An 18,994-nucleotide genomic window follows, 5' to 3' on the forward strand; every position below is an offset into this window, starting at 1 on the left:
GAGTCAATTGCATTCTTTATAGCTTTGATCGTCCATAACTTACTTTTAATTCCACAGTTTAGTTTGTTTTCTGCACATAGTTGCTATAGATTTGTTTTTGCCATGCATGTAACGATTACAGTGGGAATGTTTGACAGGTTAAAGAAAGACTTGCATTATGTTCACAGACACTCCCTAGATCTGCATGGGTTTCCTCTGGTGCTCTGGTTTCCTCCCACTCTCCAAAGATGTGTGGATTAGGTGCATCCTAATGTTGGGGTTAGCAGGGTAAATGAGAGTGATGGGAATAGGGCTTGGGTGAGATTGTAGTCAATACAAACCAAATGGCCGCCTCCTGTCCTGTAGGGATTCTCTGCTAGACTACAGCTTTTCTTACCCACTGCATCAGTGGATTGAGGTGAAAATACCTCGCAAAAACAAAATATTCAGAGCTGATAACATCTGTGGAGTGGGAAGCAGTGTGTATGTTTCTGATCTAAACTTTTTCATAACACCAGGTTAAAGTCCAACAGGTTTACTTGGTAACACAAGCCACTAGCTTTTGGAGTACTGCCCCTTCATCAGGTGAGTGGGAGTTCTGCACACAAACAGGGCATATAAAGGTACAAACTCAATTTACAAAATAATGGTTGGAATGCGAGTCTTTACAGGTAATCAAGTCTTAAAGATACAGACAATGTGAGTGGAGAGAGGGTTAAACACAGGTAAAAGAGATGTGTATTGTCTCCAGCCAGGACAGTTAGTGAGATTTTGCAAGCCCAGGCATGTCGTGAGGGTTATAGATAATTCTGCACATATGAGGACAGCCTCAACTGGGATCTTGAGTTCATCTCTCACTATCTGTAACCCCAGGACTTGCCTAGGCTTGCAACATCTCACTAACTATCCTAGCTGGAGACGATACACATCTTTAACCTGTGCTTAACCCACTCTCCACTCACATTGTCTGGACCTTTAAGATGTGATCACATGTAAAGACTTGCATTCCAGACATTATTTTCTCCCACTCACCTGATGAAAGGGCAGCGCTCTGAAAGCTTGTGGCTTGTGTTACCAAGTAAACCTGTTGGACTTTAACCTGGTGTTTGTGAGACTTCTTACTGTGCTTACCTCAGTCCATGCTGGCATCGCCACATCTAAACTTTTTCATCAGATGTCATGGGATTGGAATGGAAACCAAAGGGGAAAGTCTGTGATAGGGTGGAGGGCAGTGAGGGTGAGAGGCCCACCCTTTGGTGTGCTTGTCCAGTAGCCCTGAAAATCTCTCTTCAGCTGCCTATTCAATTCCTTTCTGCCTTCACCTCACACTCCAGCAGTGCAATCAGATGGACTGAGCCTCCTACCTCAGCAATTCTTCAATAAGACTGGAACAGCTCTGTTAATAAACTAGGCTTGTACTCGTTAGAGTTTAGAAGAATGAGGGGAGATCTCATTGAGACGTATAAGATGATGAATGGGATGGATAGGATAGAGGTGGAGAGACTCTTCCCGCTCAAAAAAGACAGTAGGACTAGGGGGCACAGCCTCAAGATAAAGGGGAGGCGGTTTAGAACGGAGTTGAGGAGGAACTTCTTCACTCAAAGGGTGGTGAATCTCTGGAATTCTCTGCCCGTTGAAGTGGTGGAGGCTGCCTCGCTAAATATTTTTAAGAAGCGGGTTGATGGGTTTTTGATAAGAGAGGGGATTAAGGGTTATGGGGAGAGGGCAGGAAAGTGGAACTGAGCCACAACAGATCAGCCATGATCTTATTGAATGGCGGGGCAGGCTCGAAGGGCTAGATGGCCTACTCCTGCTCCTATTTCTTATGTTCTTATGTTCTAATAGTGGTGTTACTGAGTCACTCTTCTTGGTGGGCACTGAAACATTTCCCCACCCTCAGTACATTGTGTCCTTGCTACCCTTAGTGCTTCTTCCCCCATGTCGAAATTCACTTGGAACAGTTGAGGAAGGGCAAGAGGTGATAATCAGCATGTGGTTTCTTTTGCCATGTTAGAGCTGATGCTGAGATTTCCTGGGGTCAGTAGTCAATGCTGTCACCTCTGTTTTTTTTTGTCCTGTAACGGTGATAAAGGACTCAGGGACATTGACTGTGAGGTATGATTCTGTGGACATGACTGTGGGCAGCTGTTTCTTGACTAATCTGTGGGATACCTCTCCATTTTAGAACAAGTTCTTACATTAGTGAGGAGGACTTTGCAGGATTGAATAGGATGAATGTTCCTTTGATCTGATGTCTAGGACGATGCTAGTTGGTCCTTCCTGTTTTATTTAACTTCCCCACAGCAGTTTGACAGCATTGCTAGGCCATTCCAGAGGGCAGTTAAGAGACAACTTCAGAGCTGGGACTCAGGAGTCCCATTCCAAATAGGATGAGAACGACAGACCTTTTTCCTTAAAGGGCGTAAGTCACCAGGGGAGTTTTTAATGACTGTTAGTTTCACAGTCCGTATTACTGAGACTAGAGGTGGGATTTTCTAGCTGCACTCACCCCAAAACCGGAAAATCCTGCCTGAGATCAACAGACCTTTGCATGGTCCACTCCCCACCACTACAATTCCTGTGGTGGGTGGGGCAGGAAAATTTCCTTCTCGCTCTTTGCAATTAATGAATAAATTCCCCCAGCTCCCATGTTAGGTTGTGTATCTCTAAAGCATTAACCGTGGTCTCTGGAGTAGCAACAGAAACATTAAGTGTGCAATTCATTTCCATTCACTTCAAGATTTATTGAGCATCTTTCAGGACAGGATAGGCACTTTGCTGTTACATTGTTGGAAAAACAGCAGACACTTTGTAGGCAGCCAGATAATCTGCAATGATATTGATTGGAGGATAAATTTATTGACCACTTTTGTTTAAGGGCTCCAGGGAAAAGCCTGGGAAGCCTAATGTCTGTATTGGATAAGCTGTTCAATGTTCAGAGAGTTGGGCTCTATAGACATTTAGAGAGGCAAGGACTGATTAGGTCAGGTACATGGCTTTGAGTGGAAAATCATGTCTCACAAATTTAATTTGAGATTTTTGAAGGGGTAACCCAAGAGGTAGGTGAGGCAGTGCAGTCAACGTTGTATACATAGATTACATGGTCTTTGACAAGATACCACATAGTAGGAAGTATAAGGTTAAATCTTATGGAATCCAGGGTGAGGTAGCCAATTAGACACAAAGTTGGCTTGATGATCAAAGCCAGACAGTTGTTGTAGAGGGTTGTTTTTTCAAACTGGAGGCCTGTGACCAGCAGTGTGCCTCAGATTGATGCTGGGTCCACTGTTATTTGTCATTTATATTAATGATTTGGATGAGAATTTAGGAGGCATGGTTAGTAAGTTTGTAGATGACACCAAGATTGGTGGCATAGGGGAAAGTGAAGGTTATCTAGGATTGCAATGGGATCTTGATCAATTGTGGCAGTGGGCTGATGAATGGCAGATGGAATTTAGTTTAAATAAATGCAAGGTAATGCATTTTGGTAGCTCAAACCAAGACTTAGTTCATTGTAAGACATTAGAGAGAGTTATAGAGCAGAGATCTAGGGGTACATGTACATGGGTCCTTGAAACTGAAGTCATAGGCGGACAGAGTAGTGAAGAAAGATTTGGTTTCATTAGTCAGAACATTGAATACAGGAGGTTGGATATCTTGAAGTTGTTCAAGATATTAGTAAGGCCAGTTTTGGAGTAGGGTGTGCAGTTCTGGTCACATTATAGAATATTAAACTAGAAAGAGTGCAGGAAAGATTTACTAGGATGCTACTGAGACATGACAGTTTGACTTATAAGGAGAGGCTGGATAGACTGGGACTTTTTTTCCCTGGAGTGTAGGAGATTTGGTGGGGGCTGATCTTAGAGGTCTATAAAATAATGAGGGGCATAGATCAGCTACATAATCAATATCTTTTCCTAAAAGTAGGGGAGTCTAAAACTAGAGGGTGTAAGTTTAAGGTGAGAAGGGAGTGATACAAAAGTGTCCAGAGGGTCAATTTTTTTCAGTCGGTGATGAGTGTTTGGAACAAGCTGACAGGTAGTAGTAGAAGTGGGTACAATTTTGTCTTTTAAAAAGCATTTAGACAGTTACACGCGTAAGATGGGTACAGAGGGATATGAGCCACGCATGGGCAATCGGAACCAGCTTAGAGGTTAAAAACTAGGTGGAATGGACAAGTTGAGCTGAGGGACCTTTTCCATGCTGTAAACTTCTAACTCCTATGAGCTGGAAGAGAAAATGGAGTTTTCACTTCAGTCCAAAGGATATTGTACCTCTGACAGTGCAGCACACCCACTGTACATGTTCATAAAACCTAAATTTTTGTGCTCAAGTCTTTGGAGTGGGACTGGAACCTATAATCTTCTGCCACAAAGTATCTACTTAGCCAGTGTTCTCAGTGTAAGTGATGCTGAGAGATATAACCACAGCTATTCAGGACAAAAGTTAGGAAAATGGAGACAAAAAGCAATAGATGCTAATTAAATTGATTGTTTTAAATTCATGGCGCAGACATTGGTGTACAGGTAAGCTGTGATCTCTGACTGTTGGTGGGGGTGGGAAGTTTTCTTGTTTCTTTGCTTCTAGTATGGAGTGATTTCCCCCCCCTGGGATTCTGTTCCAGTGTCTTGTGGAGGAAGGAAGTGATGGACACCAGGAGCCTGAAGCATCTATATTGGAAGAACCAATCTCCACATCACAGGGCTTACAGACAGCACTGTTGCCCAAAAAGGCTGTAACTGCCAGTGGCTGGCCAGCTGTTAACAGTATGACTTAGACCCTCTTGCCTGTGGGATGTGAAGATCTTGGGGTTCTTGCAGTTGTTCACTGGTGATGTTAATCCTGTCAGTTAGTTTCCTATTGCAAGTCCCCACCCTGTTTATCCAGTTTCATGTGGAGGAGATCCCAGCAACTTCAGAGATCACACGTGATTTACATGTTAGAATCTTGACAGGGCAGAAAGATGCCATTCCGCCCAGCAAGTCTGTATCAACATATCCCACCCAGGCCCTCCCCTCTGCTTTATCCCTATTGTATTGTGTGTTTAACATAGCCAATCCACCAAACCTGCACGAAACAAAGAACAACACAGCATGGGAAACAGGCCCTTCGGCCCAACAAGCCCGTGCCACCCTCAAAGCATTTTCTTACACCTACCTTGACCTGTGTGTATGTGTATGGTACCCCCGATTGGAAACCAGATTCAGGGGAGAATAATTCAGGGACAATTCGTTACACCAATCAGCCTAAGAGCACATCTTTGGGGTGTGGGAGGAAACCAGAGCACCCGGAGGAAATCCACGCAACCACAGGGAGAATGTGCAAACTCCCACAGACACAGGCCCAAATCCATGTATCTGCACAGCTAGCAGTGATAGTCACTGAGCTGTTGTGGTGCCCATCTGCTGGTCCAGTTTTAAGCACACACAACGACGCGAAGTACTAGACCACTCTTGAAACATCCAAGAGCAGCCTATGCATGACCCACCGTGTGCATGCCCCTCGTTTGACAACAAGGTTGACTGACACATCTGCGGAGTAAAAGAGACAAAACATCAACACACGTAGCATTAGATTTCCAGTAACGTCTCGAGGCTCTGACCCTTATTTAAAACCGTCTTCTATAACCCTCCATCCCTGTTTCACTCATGTGCCTATCTAAGTAAACCTTAAACAAGTCCAGCGTGCCTGCCTCCACCTCCTTACTTGGTAGTGCACTCCATACCCCCACGCCCCTCTGTGTGAAAAACCTCCCTCTAGTATCCAAATTATACTTCTCCCCCCTCACCCTTAGCTCGTGATCCCTCGTGATATTTGACTCCAATCTAGGAAAAAGCCTGCCACTGTTTATCTATTCCCTTCATTATTTTATACACCTCTATCAGATCCTCCCTTAATCTCCGTCTTTCTAAGGAAAAGAGCCCCACGTTTACCCAATCTTTCCTCATAACCCAGTCCTTCCATACCAGGCAGCATCCTGGTAAACCTCCTCTGCACTCTCTCCAGGGTCTCCACGTCCTTCCGGTAGTAAGGTGACCAGAACTGACGCAGTACTCCAAATGCGGTCTAACCAACGTTCTGTACAACTGTAGCATTAGATGCCAGCTCTTATACTCTATATCCCTTCCTATAAAGGCTAGCATACCGTAAGCTTTCTTTGCAACCTTCTCCACCTGGGTTTCTACCTTCAGAGACTTGTGCACTTGCACTCCCAGGTCCCTCTGCATTTCTATACTCTTAATTGGTCTACCCTTTATCATGTAACTCCTCCCTGCATTATTCCTTCCAAAATGCATCACCTCGCATTTATCAGGATTAAATTCCATCTGCCATCTATCTGCCCAATATACCAGCCTATCTATATCCTGCTGTGTCACCTGACAATCCTCCTCGCTATCTGCCAATCCTGCCATCTTGGTGTCATCTGCAAACTTGCTGATCACACCACGTACGCCCTCTTCCAAGTCATTTATATATATTACAAAAAGAGGTCCCAGTACTGAGCCCTGCGGCACACCACTGCTGACAGACCTCCAGCCAGAAAAGGACCCTTCCACTACTACTCTCTGTCTCCTGTTGCCCAGCCAGTTTTCTATCCATCTAGCTACCTGTCCCTGTATCCCATGAGCCTTAATCTTTTCTACCAGCCTAAAGTGAGGGACTTTATCAAACGCCTTACTGAAATCCATATAGATGACATCAACGGCTCATCCATCGTCAACTGTTTTTGTCACCTCCTCAAAAAATTCTACCAGATTTGTAAGGCAAGACCTCCCCTGAACAAAGCCATGCTGCGTATCCCTAATCAGATCGCAATGCTCCAAATGCTTATACATCCTATCCCTAAGAATTTTTTCCAACAACTTTCCTACCACTTTGGGAGGAAACCAGAGCACCTGGAGGAAACCCATGCAGACACAGGGAGAACATGTAGACTCCACACACTCACCCTAGACTGGGTTTGAACCTGGCGCTGAGGCAACGGTGCCAAACACAGCGCCACTGTACTTTGCTAACTAATGACATAGCATTATAATGCTAACTTGGGGAGCTGTGCTGGCAGGGTCGACTGAATGGCTTTCTCCTGCATTGCAACAATTCTGCGATGCAACTCAAGGCATGCTACATGGGGAGTCTGACCTGGTTTGTTGCTGAGGCAGGCTCAGATACTTATTACAAAGGGAGACTATCCCAGCATGAGCAAGGATGGTGAGCAGGAGAGAACAAGATAGAAGAGCACCTCTGAAGAAGCAGAGTCCATCACCACCTTAGACGACCACTCAGCCAATTGGAAAATGTTGGGTTATAAAAGCAAGCTCCCTGAGATGGCATTGGCAATATGGCTGAAGCAGAGACCCATTCAGTAAACTGCACTAAAATGCAAATCACAGTACATTAACATTTTATTGAAACATAGCAGTAATGCAAAATTGCTGAGATACAGAATCATCAGGAACTACAACACTGCCAATATTTACAAGGCTTTTGCAGATAAATGTACTCATAAAACACATATAAAAATATGCATTACATATATATACAAATGTGCAAAACATACGGCATTTTGAACATGATATGGAATTTCTCACGGTGCAAATCGTTATTACAAAGGCATTATGGCATGATCTACAAGAAACACACATATTACATTTTTCCTGGACCCCCAAAAGGTTATACGAAATATCTAGTGCTAAAATGTACAGGATTTCAATTTTGGAGTTTGTCAACAATTTGATAATAAATTGAGATGCTAAGACATGGTGTGGCTGTGAAAAACATCTTGTACAAAATGCATTCTTACTATTGAAAAGCAATGTCTAATACTTAATGTACTCCACCGTGAAGGTCTACTTCTAACTTATTCAGGGGTAAAGAATTTTTTTTCTTTCTTTGGTAATTGCTTGATTTACGTTCCAGGATCATAGGCAAATCTAGTCTAACCACACATTACTCCTGAAACCAACACGATTATATTGGAAAATATATATTTCATGATGTTTACCACATGAAGATTTCACCTTTCATTATTGGTTTCTACTTGGCAAGCTTACATTCCAGCATAGTTCAATGAGAGAAGTTGCCTACCTCTCAATAATCAACAATTAGCAATGAGATTCTATTATTTGGATTCGTCATTGGGTAGATTACGAGGCTGAATGCAATCTTGCACTAAATTCTTTGTTCAAATCAAGGAGCCACCCATAATAACTCCTAAATAATACATCTAGTAAGATGATTCTTAATGCCATTGCATTTTGGAAAATAATCCAACAACAGCTAGAAAATATATTCTGGCACAAAAATATAAATTCCCTTCTTATTTCCTTCCAAAAATATCTATTTTTGTGAGTCTGTGGGAACGGCTATGAGAGGGTAAATTTGTAAATATCTGCAGTTAATTGTAAGTGTTGAGCAAATGCAAGTTAGCTGCTCTGAAGTGATGAATTTCCCTCAATCCGTGGAGAGGGATAAAAAAATTAAAATTAAAAGTTTATTTATTAGTCACAAGTAGGTTTACATTAACAATGCAATGAAGTTACTGTGAAATTCCCCTTGTTGCCACATTCTGGCGCCTGATCGGGTCAATGCACCTAACCAGCACATCTTTTCAAAATGTGGGAGCACTCGGAGGAAACCCACGCAGACACGGGGAGAACGCGCAAACTTCACACAGAAAGTGACCCAAGCCGAGAATCGAACCCGGGGTCCCCGGCACTGTGCGGCACACGAGGATGCATGTGGGAGGTTAGCGGTTTTGATGGGATAATGTTGAGCCAGCTCCATGCCAACATTCAAACCACCACGAGCTTTTCTCAGAGGTGGACGAGTCATGGCAACAGCTCCCTACCCGCCGAAGGTACTGGGAGGGCAATGGGTCGAGATTTCCCTGAGCCCAATGTGGGTCTCTACTGTGTCGGAGGCCTGGGCAGAGAGGAGGGAGTGGGAGATGAAAGCACTACGGTTTTTTATTATTAAATTTGTTGGCTGGGGTTTCTCCCAGTAGAAGGCCAACCACCGCAGCTCTTAACGGAGACGGATGTCTCTGCTAATCGAGCTCTTGGGGCAGTGCCAGCTGATACACTCTGTAGGAACCTCCATGACAAAGCTGCCATTCTTGCTGCTAGCCCCATGGTGGAGGAGGCCAGAGACTCTGCCACTGACACGCCTGACTGAACAGACTTCCTGGTTTGGGAAGTTGATCGTTGCCCCTAACAGATTGTGTCTGACATCTTGCCATGGCCATTTCTGGGATCGTGACCCAGAATTGAGAGCCCTCCTGCACCTCCAACTTTAATGTAACACCAGTCTGTGGTTGAAATAGATTGTACTTCTACTGAAGAAACTTCCACTCCTCTGGCAGGATTGGGACATTGAGAAGCATATGGATGCTTCAACCCAATGAGACCCCCATGTGTGGTCTAATTCAGATTGTCATAGAAATCATAGAAACCCTACAGTGCAAAAGGAGGCCATTTGGCCCATTGACTCTGCACTGACCACAATCCCACCCAACCCCTATTCCCGTAGCCCCACTTATTTACCCTGCTAGTCCCCTGACACTAAGGGGCAATTTAGCATGGCCAATCCACCTAACCTGCACATCTTTAAACTGTGGGAGGAAACCGGAGCATCCGGAGGAAACCCACACAGACACGGGGAGAACGTGCAAAACTCCACACAGGCAGTGACCAAAGCTGGGGATCAAACCTGAGTTGCTGGCTGTCTGAGCCAGCAGTACCAACCACTGTGCCACCATGCTCCAGGTTATGGCCTGCACTGCCCACATGCCAATCCCAAATAATGGCTCTGCCATTATCTCAAGGTTGCAACTATCAAACTGGTACTTTTTCACAAGGGTGACTGCAGAATCAGTGAGCCTGGGTTGCTGCTCTATCTATATATCCTGGTTAAGTACAGCATTGGGAGATACCTCAGTTCCTTCTGTGAAGGGGAGTGTGTGTGTGTGTGTGTGTGTGTGTGTGTGTGTGTGCATGTGTGAGTGTGTGTGTGTCTGTGAGCGTGTGAGTATCTGTGTGTGAGCGTGAGAGTGTCTGTGTGTGTGTGTGTGTCTGTGTGTCTGAGAGTGTCTGTGTGTCTGAGAGTGTGTGTGTGAGAGTGTGTGAGAGTGTGTGTGTGAGAGTGTGTGAGAGTGTGTGAGAGTGTGTGAGAGTGTGTGAGAGTGTGTGAGAGTGTGTGAGAGTGTGTGAGAGTGTGTGAGAGTGTGTGAGAGTGTGTGTGTCTGTGTGTGTCTGTGTGTGTCTGTGTGTGTGAGTGTCTGTTTGTGTGTGTGTGAGTGTCTGTTTGTGTGTGTGTGAGTGTGTGTGTGAGAGTGTGTGCGCGCGAGTGTGAGTGTGTGTGTGTGTGTGCGTGTGTGTGCGCGAGTGTGTGCGTGAGAGAGAGAGTGAGTGAGTGGAAGCTGGGCACTGAAGGTGAAGAGATTTTCCTTCACTACAGTAATATTTTGGTGCTGTTTAGTTGTGGCGTTTCATTTCTGAAATACTGGCATTTATCACATTACTGAATTTTCAGAAATGATGTAATTAGTGTAACTTTGACATTCTGTGACAGTGAAATATTTGGCTGTCCTTTTGCTCCTGCCTCTCTGCAGACCCAGATAAACAGGCACAAAAGCAGACTTGTGAAACAATTGGCCTAATCAACAATCCCTCAAAAAGATCATTTCATTGCAGAAAGAATAAAAGCTTTATTATAGGAATTCCCTCCCCACCCACACCCCCCAGAACTAAGTCACTTTAAACTGCAAAAACATTCAAACTCCAAACTTGCCTTTTTAAAGTGTGGGTTGCACCACATTTGGGAAGATTAAACGTTCCCGCATTGTCTGAAATTAACCATCTGAATATAAAGCATTACGGAGGACAAGCCAGGGACAGTGACATCGAATACCCGCTCGTTCTGCTATCTGCTGAATCATCTGAAGGTGTCTGAATAGATTCCAGAACTGGTAAAGGCAATGACTTATTTTTGATTTATACATTTACATTCGCCACACTACATTTAATTCACTTGTAAAATAGACAATTTCATCTCCTCAAAACTCTCAACTCTGCGTTGATTTAAAAAAAATTACAGGTCTGTATTAGATTAAAAATCTGCATTTTCTACATCTTACACCCTTTAACTGATAATTGCACCGTAAGGACATTTCATTATATCGCACCATTTCACTAAACTAGTTTCATTCACAAAGTGTTTGGCAAATCCTTTTCTCAGGAGAGCGAGAGAACACACAGGGCCGTGAAGCAGTTGGGTTGGAGCTATCACACGTCGGGAACATGAAGCATTCCAATATCTCAGACATGTCAATGTCTGATTAAAGCTCTCCAAATAGATGACTCCTTCACAGTTTCAAGTCCAAACATTATGCGGGCACTTGCTAATTATTAAAGAACCCATCACACCAGCACTACTGTATTTACAGAATAAAATCCCTACAGTGCAGGAGGCTGCCATTCGGCCCATTGAATCTGCACCGACCACCCAGACCCTACTCCCGTAACTCCACATATTTACCCTGCTAATCAACCTAACCGGCACATCTTTGGACTGTGGGGAGAAATCGGAACACCCGGAGGAAACCCATGCAGACATGGGGAGAATGTGCAAACTTCACACAGATAGTGACCCGAGGTCAGAATTGAACGTGGGTCCCTGGCGCTGAGAGGCAGCAATGCCAACCACTGTGTCACCATGCTGCCCCAGGTCCCTGGTAGTGTGAGGCAGCAGTGCTAACCACTGTGCTGCCCGGGTCCCTGGCAATGTGAGGCAGCAGTGCTAACCACTGTGCCACCATGTTGCCTGAGTTCCTGGCACTGAGAAGCAGCAGCGCTAACCACTGTGCCACATCGTCTCATAACTGTTCTTCGGTTGGAATGGCCTCCAAAAATGATTTGTGAACTCAGTTTTATAAAAGAAAATATGCAAGTCATGAATGTAAATATTGCCAAATCCTGGTCGACCATAAGATCCAATTCATATTTAACAAATAAACAGAGGCTTTAGAAACCTGTTTGGCTTTGGAATAATTCACTCTGTTCATTCCCCTTTTGGAAGTTTGGTTAAATGTTGCAGAGCCTTGTCCACCTTTGTATGGAAGAAGCCAATTAAATATGAAAATTAACAGGTGGAGTGGTAGAGGAAAAGGTGCCCCGGGCTTGTTATTATTAATTAGCACTGAAATGTACAGATTCCAGTGAAAAAATAATTGTCTGAAGTAAGAGAGACAAGTTTCTGGTTGATACATGGTACTCACATGATTTTGCAGAACTAACAGTGATCCAAGAATTACACCCAATGTCTCCAGGCTCAGTATCGATGGACATTACAAACAGGATGATTTTTTTTCTCCCCCTCCCGGACTTGGGTAATCTTTGTGTAATAAAACGGATGAAAACATTACTGAGAAGAACATTAAAACAAAATGTACAAAGTAGGAAAAGATTAGCTAGTTCAAAAACATCTCCGCATTCAAAAGATTGGAATACCTCACTCAGACTGATTAAAAACTCACTGAACCAGCCAGTGTAATAAACGTTACTACCATGCACCATGGCTCAGCCATCCCCAAGAACGTTTGTCTGAATGAAGAAGAAATTCTTTACAATTTCAATCTCCACTTCAACGGAACAGTAATTACCACTGACACCAGAATAAAATGTTACATTACAGTACAGAGCCTTAAAATGGCCGGACTATACACAGGATTGTCAGTTTGCCCTGAATGACCGCTCTTTTTTTTTGGTCACTGCCCACTCATCAATCTAGAGACAATAAAGTGGAGAGAACCAGAGAATCTCAACTTGGCTTCTTTTGTTACGACATGAGAGTACTAATCATTACTAGACAATTCACACAACACTAAGAAAGCATACTGATGTTGTTCAGGTGCCACTGAGCCAAGTCGGATTACTCCCAATGGAGCTGAAGATCGTGACTATCCAGGAAATCAGTGGAAAACACACTGGGAGCAGCACTGTGAATGGGAGTGAGCCCTGAGCTGGAAACAGGCATCGTCAGGTCCAGCCACTCCATACCGTCCAAATTAGTGTCGGGAAGGTCCAAGTTCAGGCAAGAGCTTTCTGGGGTAAAATGCATGTCACAGGTCTCCATTGCAGAATGGTGCTGGTCCAGGATGCTGGGCGTACTCAGTAGGTCGTTCTGAAGAGCCTCCATTAAAGGAAGTGTATCTGAACCTTCTTGACCGACTGCCATTTGAGGAATATTGGCACCAGATGACAGCGTACCATCCAGAAAGGCCTCCAATTGATTTTCCGAACCAATGGTGAGATCGTTAGTTGATTCGAGGGAGAGCGGCGGAGGTGCCATCTGAACCCGCGCTGGTGGACGAGACAGTGCCGTGTTGACGGGCAAGGAGGAGATGTTGGCTACAACAGCTCTCATCTTGGTAGCGGGCAATGATTCTTCCTTTACAATGGGTGAAATCTCTGTTGCACAACAAAAGGCGGTAAAGTCAGTGTCATTAGGTCTGCACTTTTTAAAAAAAAGTACTGTAACAATTTTAGTCAATAACAATCAGGAAATAGCTAAATTCCAGTGTTTCACATACGTCACAATATTTAAGGAGTCTTTGTGCATGTAATCAGTTTCCTAAGCACCATTCACACAATTGTTTGAATTTAGCAAAATAGGAAGATATAAAACTGTAGAAAATGAAGTAAACTCTTTAAAAAGTAACTATTTAGAAACACTAGAATTCCCTACAGGAGGTTACGTGGTGCAGTGGGTTAGTGTCCCTTCCTCTGAGCAGGAGGCTCCAGATTCGAGTCACATCCCGGGACTTGATGTCCGAGGAAGATGCGTTCGTAATGCAGCCAAACAGGTGGAGTGTCAACCTGCAAAATCCTTCCAAATACACCAATGGCTGGTGGTAAGAGCGGGAGAGACTCCTGATGTGGAGTGGCGCCCCTCACGCTATAAGCACCTGGCGACAGGCTAGGGATCTGTTCCAGGAATTAAAGGTAAAGTTGCCACAGTCCCAGATGACCATAGGCTGCTCTCCCCTTTGAGAGGGAGAGCTGACTGGTGATTATTTAACTGGGGATCCAGGTTGAGAAGACGGGGCCTTCATGAATAACCTCAGCCGGTACGGGAATTTAACCTACACTGCTGGCGTTGCTTTGCACCGCAAACCAGTTGTCCATCCAACTGAGCTAACCAACCCCTGTGGGAATTACTATCTTTGGAAACAAACAATGGTCTGCTTGGTGCACCGCTAGGTGCGGGGAAGAGAACTGGAATGGGAACAATCCCATATCATGTTGTGTGGTTCCTTCCTAAGTCTGTACTTCAGACCAAATTATATTTCACAATCACAGAATACTACAGTGCAGAAGAGGCCCTTTGGCCCACTGAATCCACGCCAATGCCTGAAAGGCCCTGACCTGCCCATTTAATCCCACTTGCCAGCACTCGGCCCATAGCCTTGAATGTTATGATGTGCCAAGTACTCGTCCAGGTACTTTTTGAAGGATGTGAGGCATCCCGCCTCCAGCACCCACCCAGGCAGCGTATTCCAGGTCGTCACCACCTTCTAAGTAAAAAAAATTTCTCCCCTAAACCTCCCACCCCTCACTTTTAACTTGTGTCCTCTCGTAACTGAGCCTTCAACTAAGAGGAACAGCTGCTCCCTATCCACTCTGTCCATGCCCCTTGTAATCTTGAACACTTCAATCAGGTCACCCCTCAGTCTTTGTTCCAGTGCAAACAACCTAAGTCTATCCAACCTCTCTTTATAACTTAAATGTTCCATCCCAGGCAGAATCCTGTGAATCTTTTCTGCAGCCTTTCCAATGCGATCACATCCTTCCTATAACGTGGCAACTGGAACTGCACACAGTACTCCAGCTGTGACCTCACCGTAGTTCTATACAACCCCATCATGATCTCTCTGCTTTTATATTCTATACCCTGATTGATAAAGGCGAGTGTGCCATATGCCTTTTTCACGCCTCTATTAACCTGCCTTTCCGCCTTCAGAGATCTATGGGCAAACACACCAAGGTCCCTTTGTTCTTCAGAATTTCCCAGTGTCAGACCTTTCATAGTGTACTTCCTTATTAAATTACTCCTTCCAAAGTGCATCATCTCACATTTTTCAGGGTTATATTCCATCTGCCGCTTATCTGCCCATTTGACCATCTCGTCTATATCTTTCTGTAACCCAAGACACCCAACTTCACTGTTAACCCCCAGCCAATCTTTGTGTCATTGGCAAACTTAGTGAAACTTTCTTAAGGTGACAACAGAAAAATGACAAGGATATTATCTATTTAAAATTCACAGTGGAATCTGGCAGACACACAATGGCACAAATCACACTGAACGATGTTAGAACATAAGAAATAGCCAAAATATCCTTGCGTAAGTACGGCGCCCAAAACTGCACACAGTACTCCAGCTGCGGCCTCACCAATGCCCTATACAGCCGCAGCAAGACCTCCCTACTTTTATACTCAATCCCCCTCGCTATGAAGGCCAGCATCCCATTAGCCTTCCTGACCACCTGCTGCACCTGCAAGCTGGGTTTTTGCGACTCATGCACAAGGACCCCAAGGTCCCTCTGCACCGTCGCCTGCTGCAGTTTTTCGCCACGTAAGTGATAATCCTTCCTACCATTATTCCTACCAAAGTGGACCACCTCGCACTTGCCAACATTAAATTCCATTCGCCAGTTCCTGGCCCATTCGCCCAGCCTATCTAGATCCTTCTGTAGACTCTCCACAGCCTTCCAAGCGTGACATTTCCCATGGCATAAATGATGGAACATTCTATCCCAGAACAGCAAAAGGGTTAATAAACAATATTATGTGCTTACAGATAACCATACACATGATACAGCTATACCGTGGCCCTGTGCTTCCGTTCTTTCAGATACTTAAGGGATTCAGATAGAAAACCTTAATCACCTATTCTCTCAAATTCCAGCTCGGGTTTTGGGGATGAGGTCAGTATTCGGTAAAATATCTGTTCAAACAATTAACATCGTATTCTGGCAAACAACCTCACTTCTTCATCTTCGACAGAACCAAACATGCATTTGACCACATAAGTCAACTAGTAAAGCTGACGGAGTCAATATAACAAATTTACCTTACCTCCGCTCTCAATTAGGATATCAAAAAGATCATCCATCTGTTGACTGTGTGCGCTGAACACCTACACAAAAATTCATCGTTAGGGTTACAAAAATTGCAAGGTGTTCTACATACAACCTACTGACAGTCTGCGTTCCTCAAATCATTGCTCACTCAGCAGTGCGAAGGAGTTTCAGATGTACAATGATTACAAAGCAGGGATACAGCATTGGAGTTTAGTAATGGAATACAGAGGGAGAAAGGCTTCTTAGCTGATCCACAGCTGGTAAAACCATTTAAGCTTCCCTCAGCACGACGTACAAATAGTTCTGAAATAATTCACACATTCTGCTCCACCCAGACGCTCAACGCGAGCGTCGTTTGCTCTCCACTCAAGAAGATTTCTAAATTTGCCTTTGGATAACGTGTTGCTGGAGATGAGGGGGGTGGGAACATCTGTGTTGGCGTGATGCTGGCGGGGTGGGGGGTCCAGGTCTGTGTTCTGATGGTGTGGGGAGAGTGGGGAAGGTCTGGGTCAGAGTGCTGCTGATATGGGGGATTGGGGGGGCAGGGGTTCGAACTGGCCACCTTTCCAACATTGTGGCCTTGTTCCCATGACAATTAAATCAAGTACATGCGGGAGGGAGGGAGAGTGTATGAAGCACTTACATTAATTAGCTGTGACTCAGTTGTCCCTTTACATCACTGGCTCAGTTACCTCTCGTGTCCCACAATCACTGCATTAACAGTATTTTCACCAATACGTCACAGATTGACTCAGTGTCAACTTGATTTAACTCCTTACCTCCTGGTGTTTTAAGTTGCGAGACTGCTTGACAGCTTCTTCATATCGAGGGGGATCTTTTGTCTTTGAAGCAGGGTTACTGTATGCTGAGTGCGGCAGCACTAGCTGCTGCTGGGATTGAGGTGAAGTGGGAGCTCCGGACTGCAAAGACACGGGGAAGAATTATCATTGCACCAAGAATGGAAATACAATTTTTTATTAAAATAGCCTTCAGTTAACTGAAATACACTGATAAAGGATGTTCTAAATTTCAGACACAATTATATCATTAACCTTACAGTTGAAGTAAAGTAAATGTAAAGTCGCTATTGTCCTAAGGTGATCAGTGCACCTGGAGCGGCACAGTGGCACAACACCAGCTTTAATTCTGGCTTGGGTTACTGTCTGTGCAGAGTCTGCACGTTCTCCCCAAATCTTCCTCCAGGTGCTCTGGTTTCCTCCCACACTCCAAAGATGCTCGGGGCCACGCTAAATTGCCCCTTAGTGTCAGGGGGACTAGCTAGGGTAAATGCATGAGGTTATGGGGATAGGACCTGGGTGGGATTGTAGTCGGTACACACTCGAAGGGCAAAACAGCCTCCTTCTGCACTGCAGGGCGCAATGACATAGGCTGCTCTTTGAGGGCAAAAGCTGACAGGTGGAGATTTAATCTGAGGGTCACCTCGGGCGAGGGGCAAGGTTGAGAAGGTGGGGTCTTCATGAATAACCTCATTTAATTGAAGTATATATAAATATAAAATGTATATCAAATAGTGTTAATGTTTGAAAGATAGATCAAACTCATTGCAACAACACAGTCTACATCCTCTCCATTTACATGTGTGTGAAATATATTTTCTGTTTAATGATATGTAACAATTAAACTCTCAGCTACTTAATTCTTGGAAGATTTTAAAATACGCGCTGAAATCTTGCTGCCGTTCACTCTGATCACGCTGACAGCGGACCCCCACTGCGGTTTTCCCAGCAGAGAGGGGTGCATTCAACTGAAAATTCCATTGACAACAGCATAAGATCCCGACGCCAGCGAGGGACGGACCACCTCCCAACACACTGCAGAATGGGAGAAAATTCCCACCCTCTAACATCTGGGCAATAAAACCGGCATTCAGTATTCAGAGTAATGTGAAACAATATAGGTTAGGGGCATTGGCCATGCTAAATTGCCTGTTAGTGCCCCAGGATGTGTAGGTTGGGGGGTTACGGGGATTAGCCGGGTAAATACGCATGGTTACAGGGAAAGAGTGGGATTGTGGTCAATGCAGAGTCAATGGGCACTGCAGGGAATCTGTATGATTTCTATGAAAAAACATATAAACGTGCTAAATGAAGGATGGGAAAAGATCACTTGGTCCACCTAATCCATCCTGCCTCAACATGATACAACACTGCATGGCACTGACTGCTTCTCCCACTCCCACCCTACCATGGATAACATTGTGAGTCCACAGCACAGGAAGAAGCAATTTAACCCAGCTCATCTACATCCACGTTTATATCATAGAATCCTACAGTACAGAAGGAGGGCATTCAGCCCATCAACACTGTACCAACAACAATCCCACCCTATCCCTGTAACCGTGCGTATTTACCCGTCTAATCCCCCTGACACGAAGGGACAATTCAGCATGGCCAATCAACCGAACCCACACATCTTTGGACTGTGGGAGGAGACTGGAGCACCCAGAGAAACCCACACAGACACAGGGAGAAGGTGCAGACTCCGCAAGAGTGACCCAAGCCAGGAATTAAATCCGGGTCCCTGGCGCTGTGAGGCAGCAGTGCTAACCACTGTGCTGCCCCAATACTGCTAAGGAACAGCAAACTATGAAGAAAAGCTGATAGAATTAAGACTTTCAAACTGATCAGAAGTTAAGGCTGCTGCTCCTAAAGGGAGGAAAGTGACAGGAAGAAGTTTCCATCGGTTGTGTTAGTGGCTGAGAGAGGGAAGATAATCCTCCACTTCTTAAACACTTCTTGTAAAAGTGGAGGATTATCTTGTCTCGATGTAAAGCACAAAGCCCCAAACAACAAATTCACCTCTCCAACGGGGGCCTCTGATAAAATGTTTAAAAATGGAGCGAAAACAAATAAA

At 44.6% G+C, this 18,994-nt stretch overlaps 1 protein-coding gene across 5 annotated transcripts in view; it reads right to left on the reverse strand.

Moving 5' to 3' along the window:
* Positions 1–10,234: 10,234 nt before the first annotated feature.
* The window catches only part of mrtfba (myocardin related transcription factor Ba), a 290,456-nt gene continuing 281,696 nt past the window's right edge, over positions 10,235–18,994 (reverse strand). For 4 of the 5 annotated variants that reach the window (XM_080207002.1, XM_080206999.1, XM_080207001.1 and 1 more), the window contains 3 exons: positions 16,900–17,040; positions 16,116–16,176; positions 10,235–13,445 (listed from right to left, as the gene is read on the reverse strand). In XM_080207002.1, the coding sequence (XP_080063128.1) occupies positions 12,907–13,445; positions 16,116–16,176; positions 16,900–17,040 (741 nt within the window). In that variant the 3' untranslated portion in view covers positions 10,235–12,906. The remainder of the gene's footprint in view (positions 13,446–16,115; positions 16,177–16,899; positions 17,041–18,994) is intronic. The other variant, XM_080207003.1, reaches the window with a different exon arrangement.

This window comes from Carcharhinus amblyrhynchos, chromosome 18, assembly GCF_965287045.1.
Source record: "Carcharhinus amblyrhynchos chromosome 18, sCarAmb.v2.hapA, whole genome shotgun sequence".
NCBI lineage: Eukaryota > Metazoa > Chordata > Chondrichthyes > Carcharhiniformes > Carcharhinidae > Carcharhinus > Carcharhinus amblyrhynchos.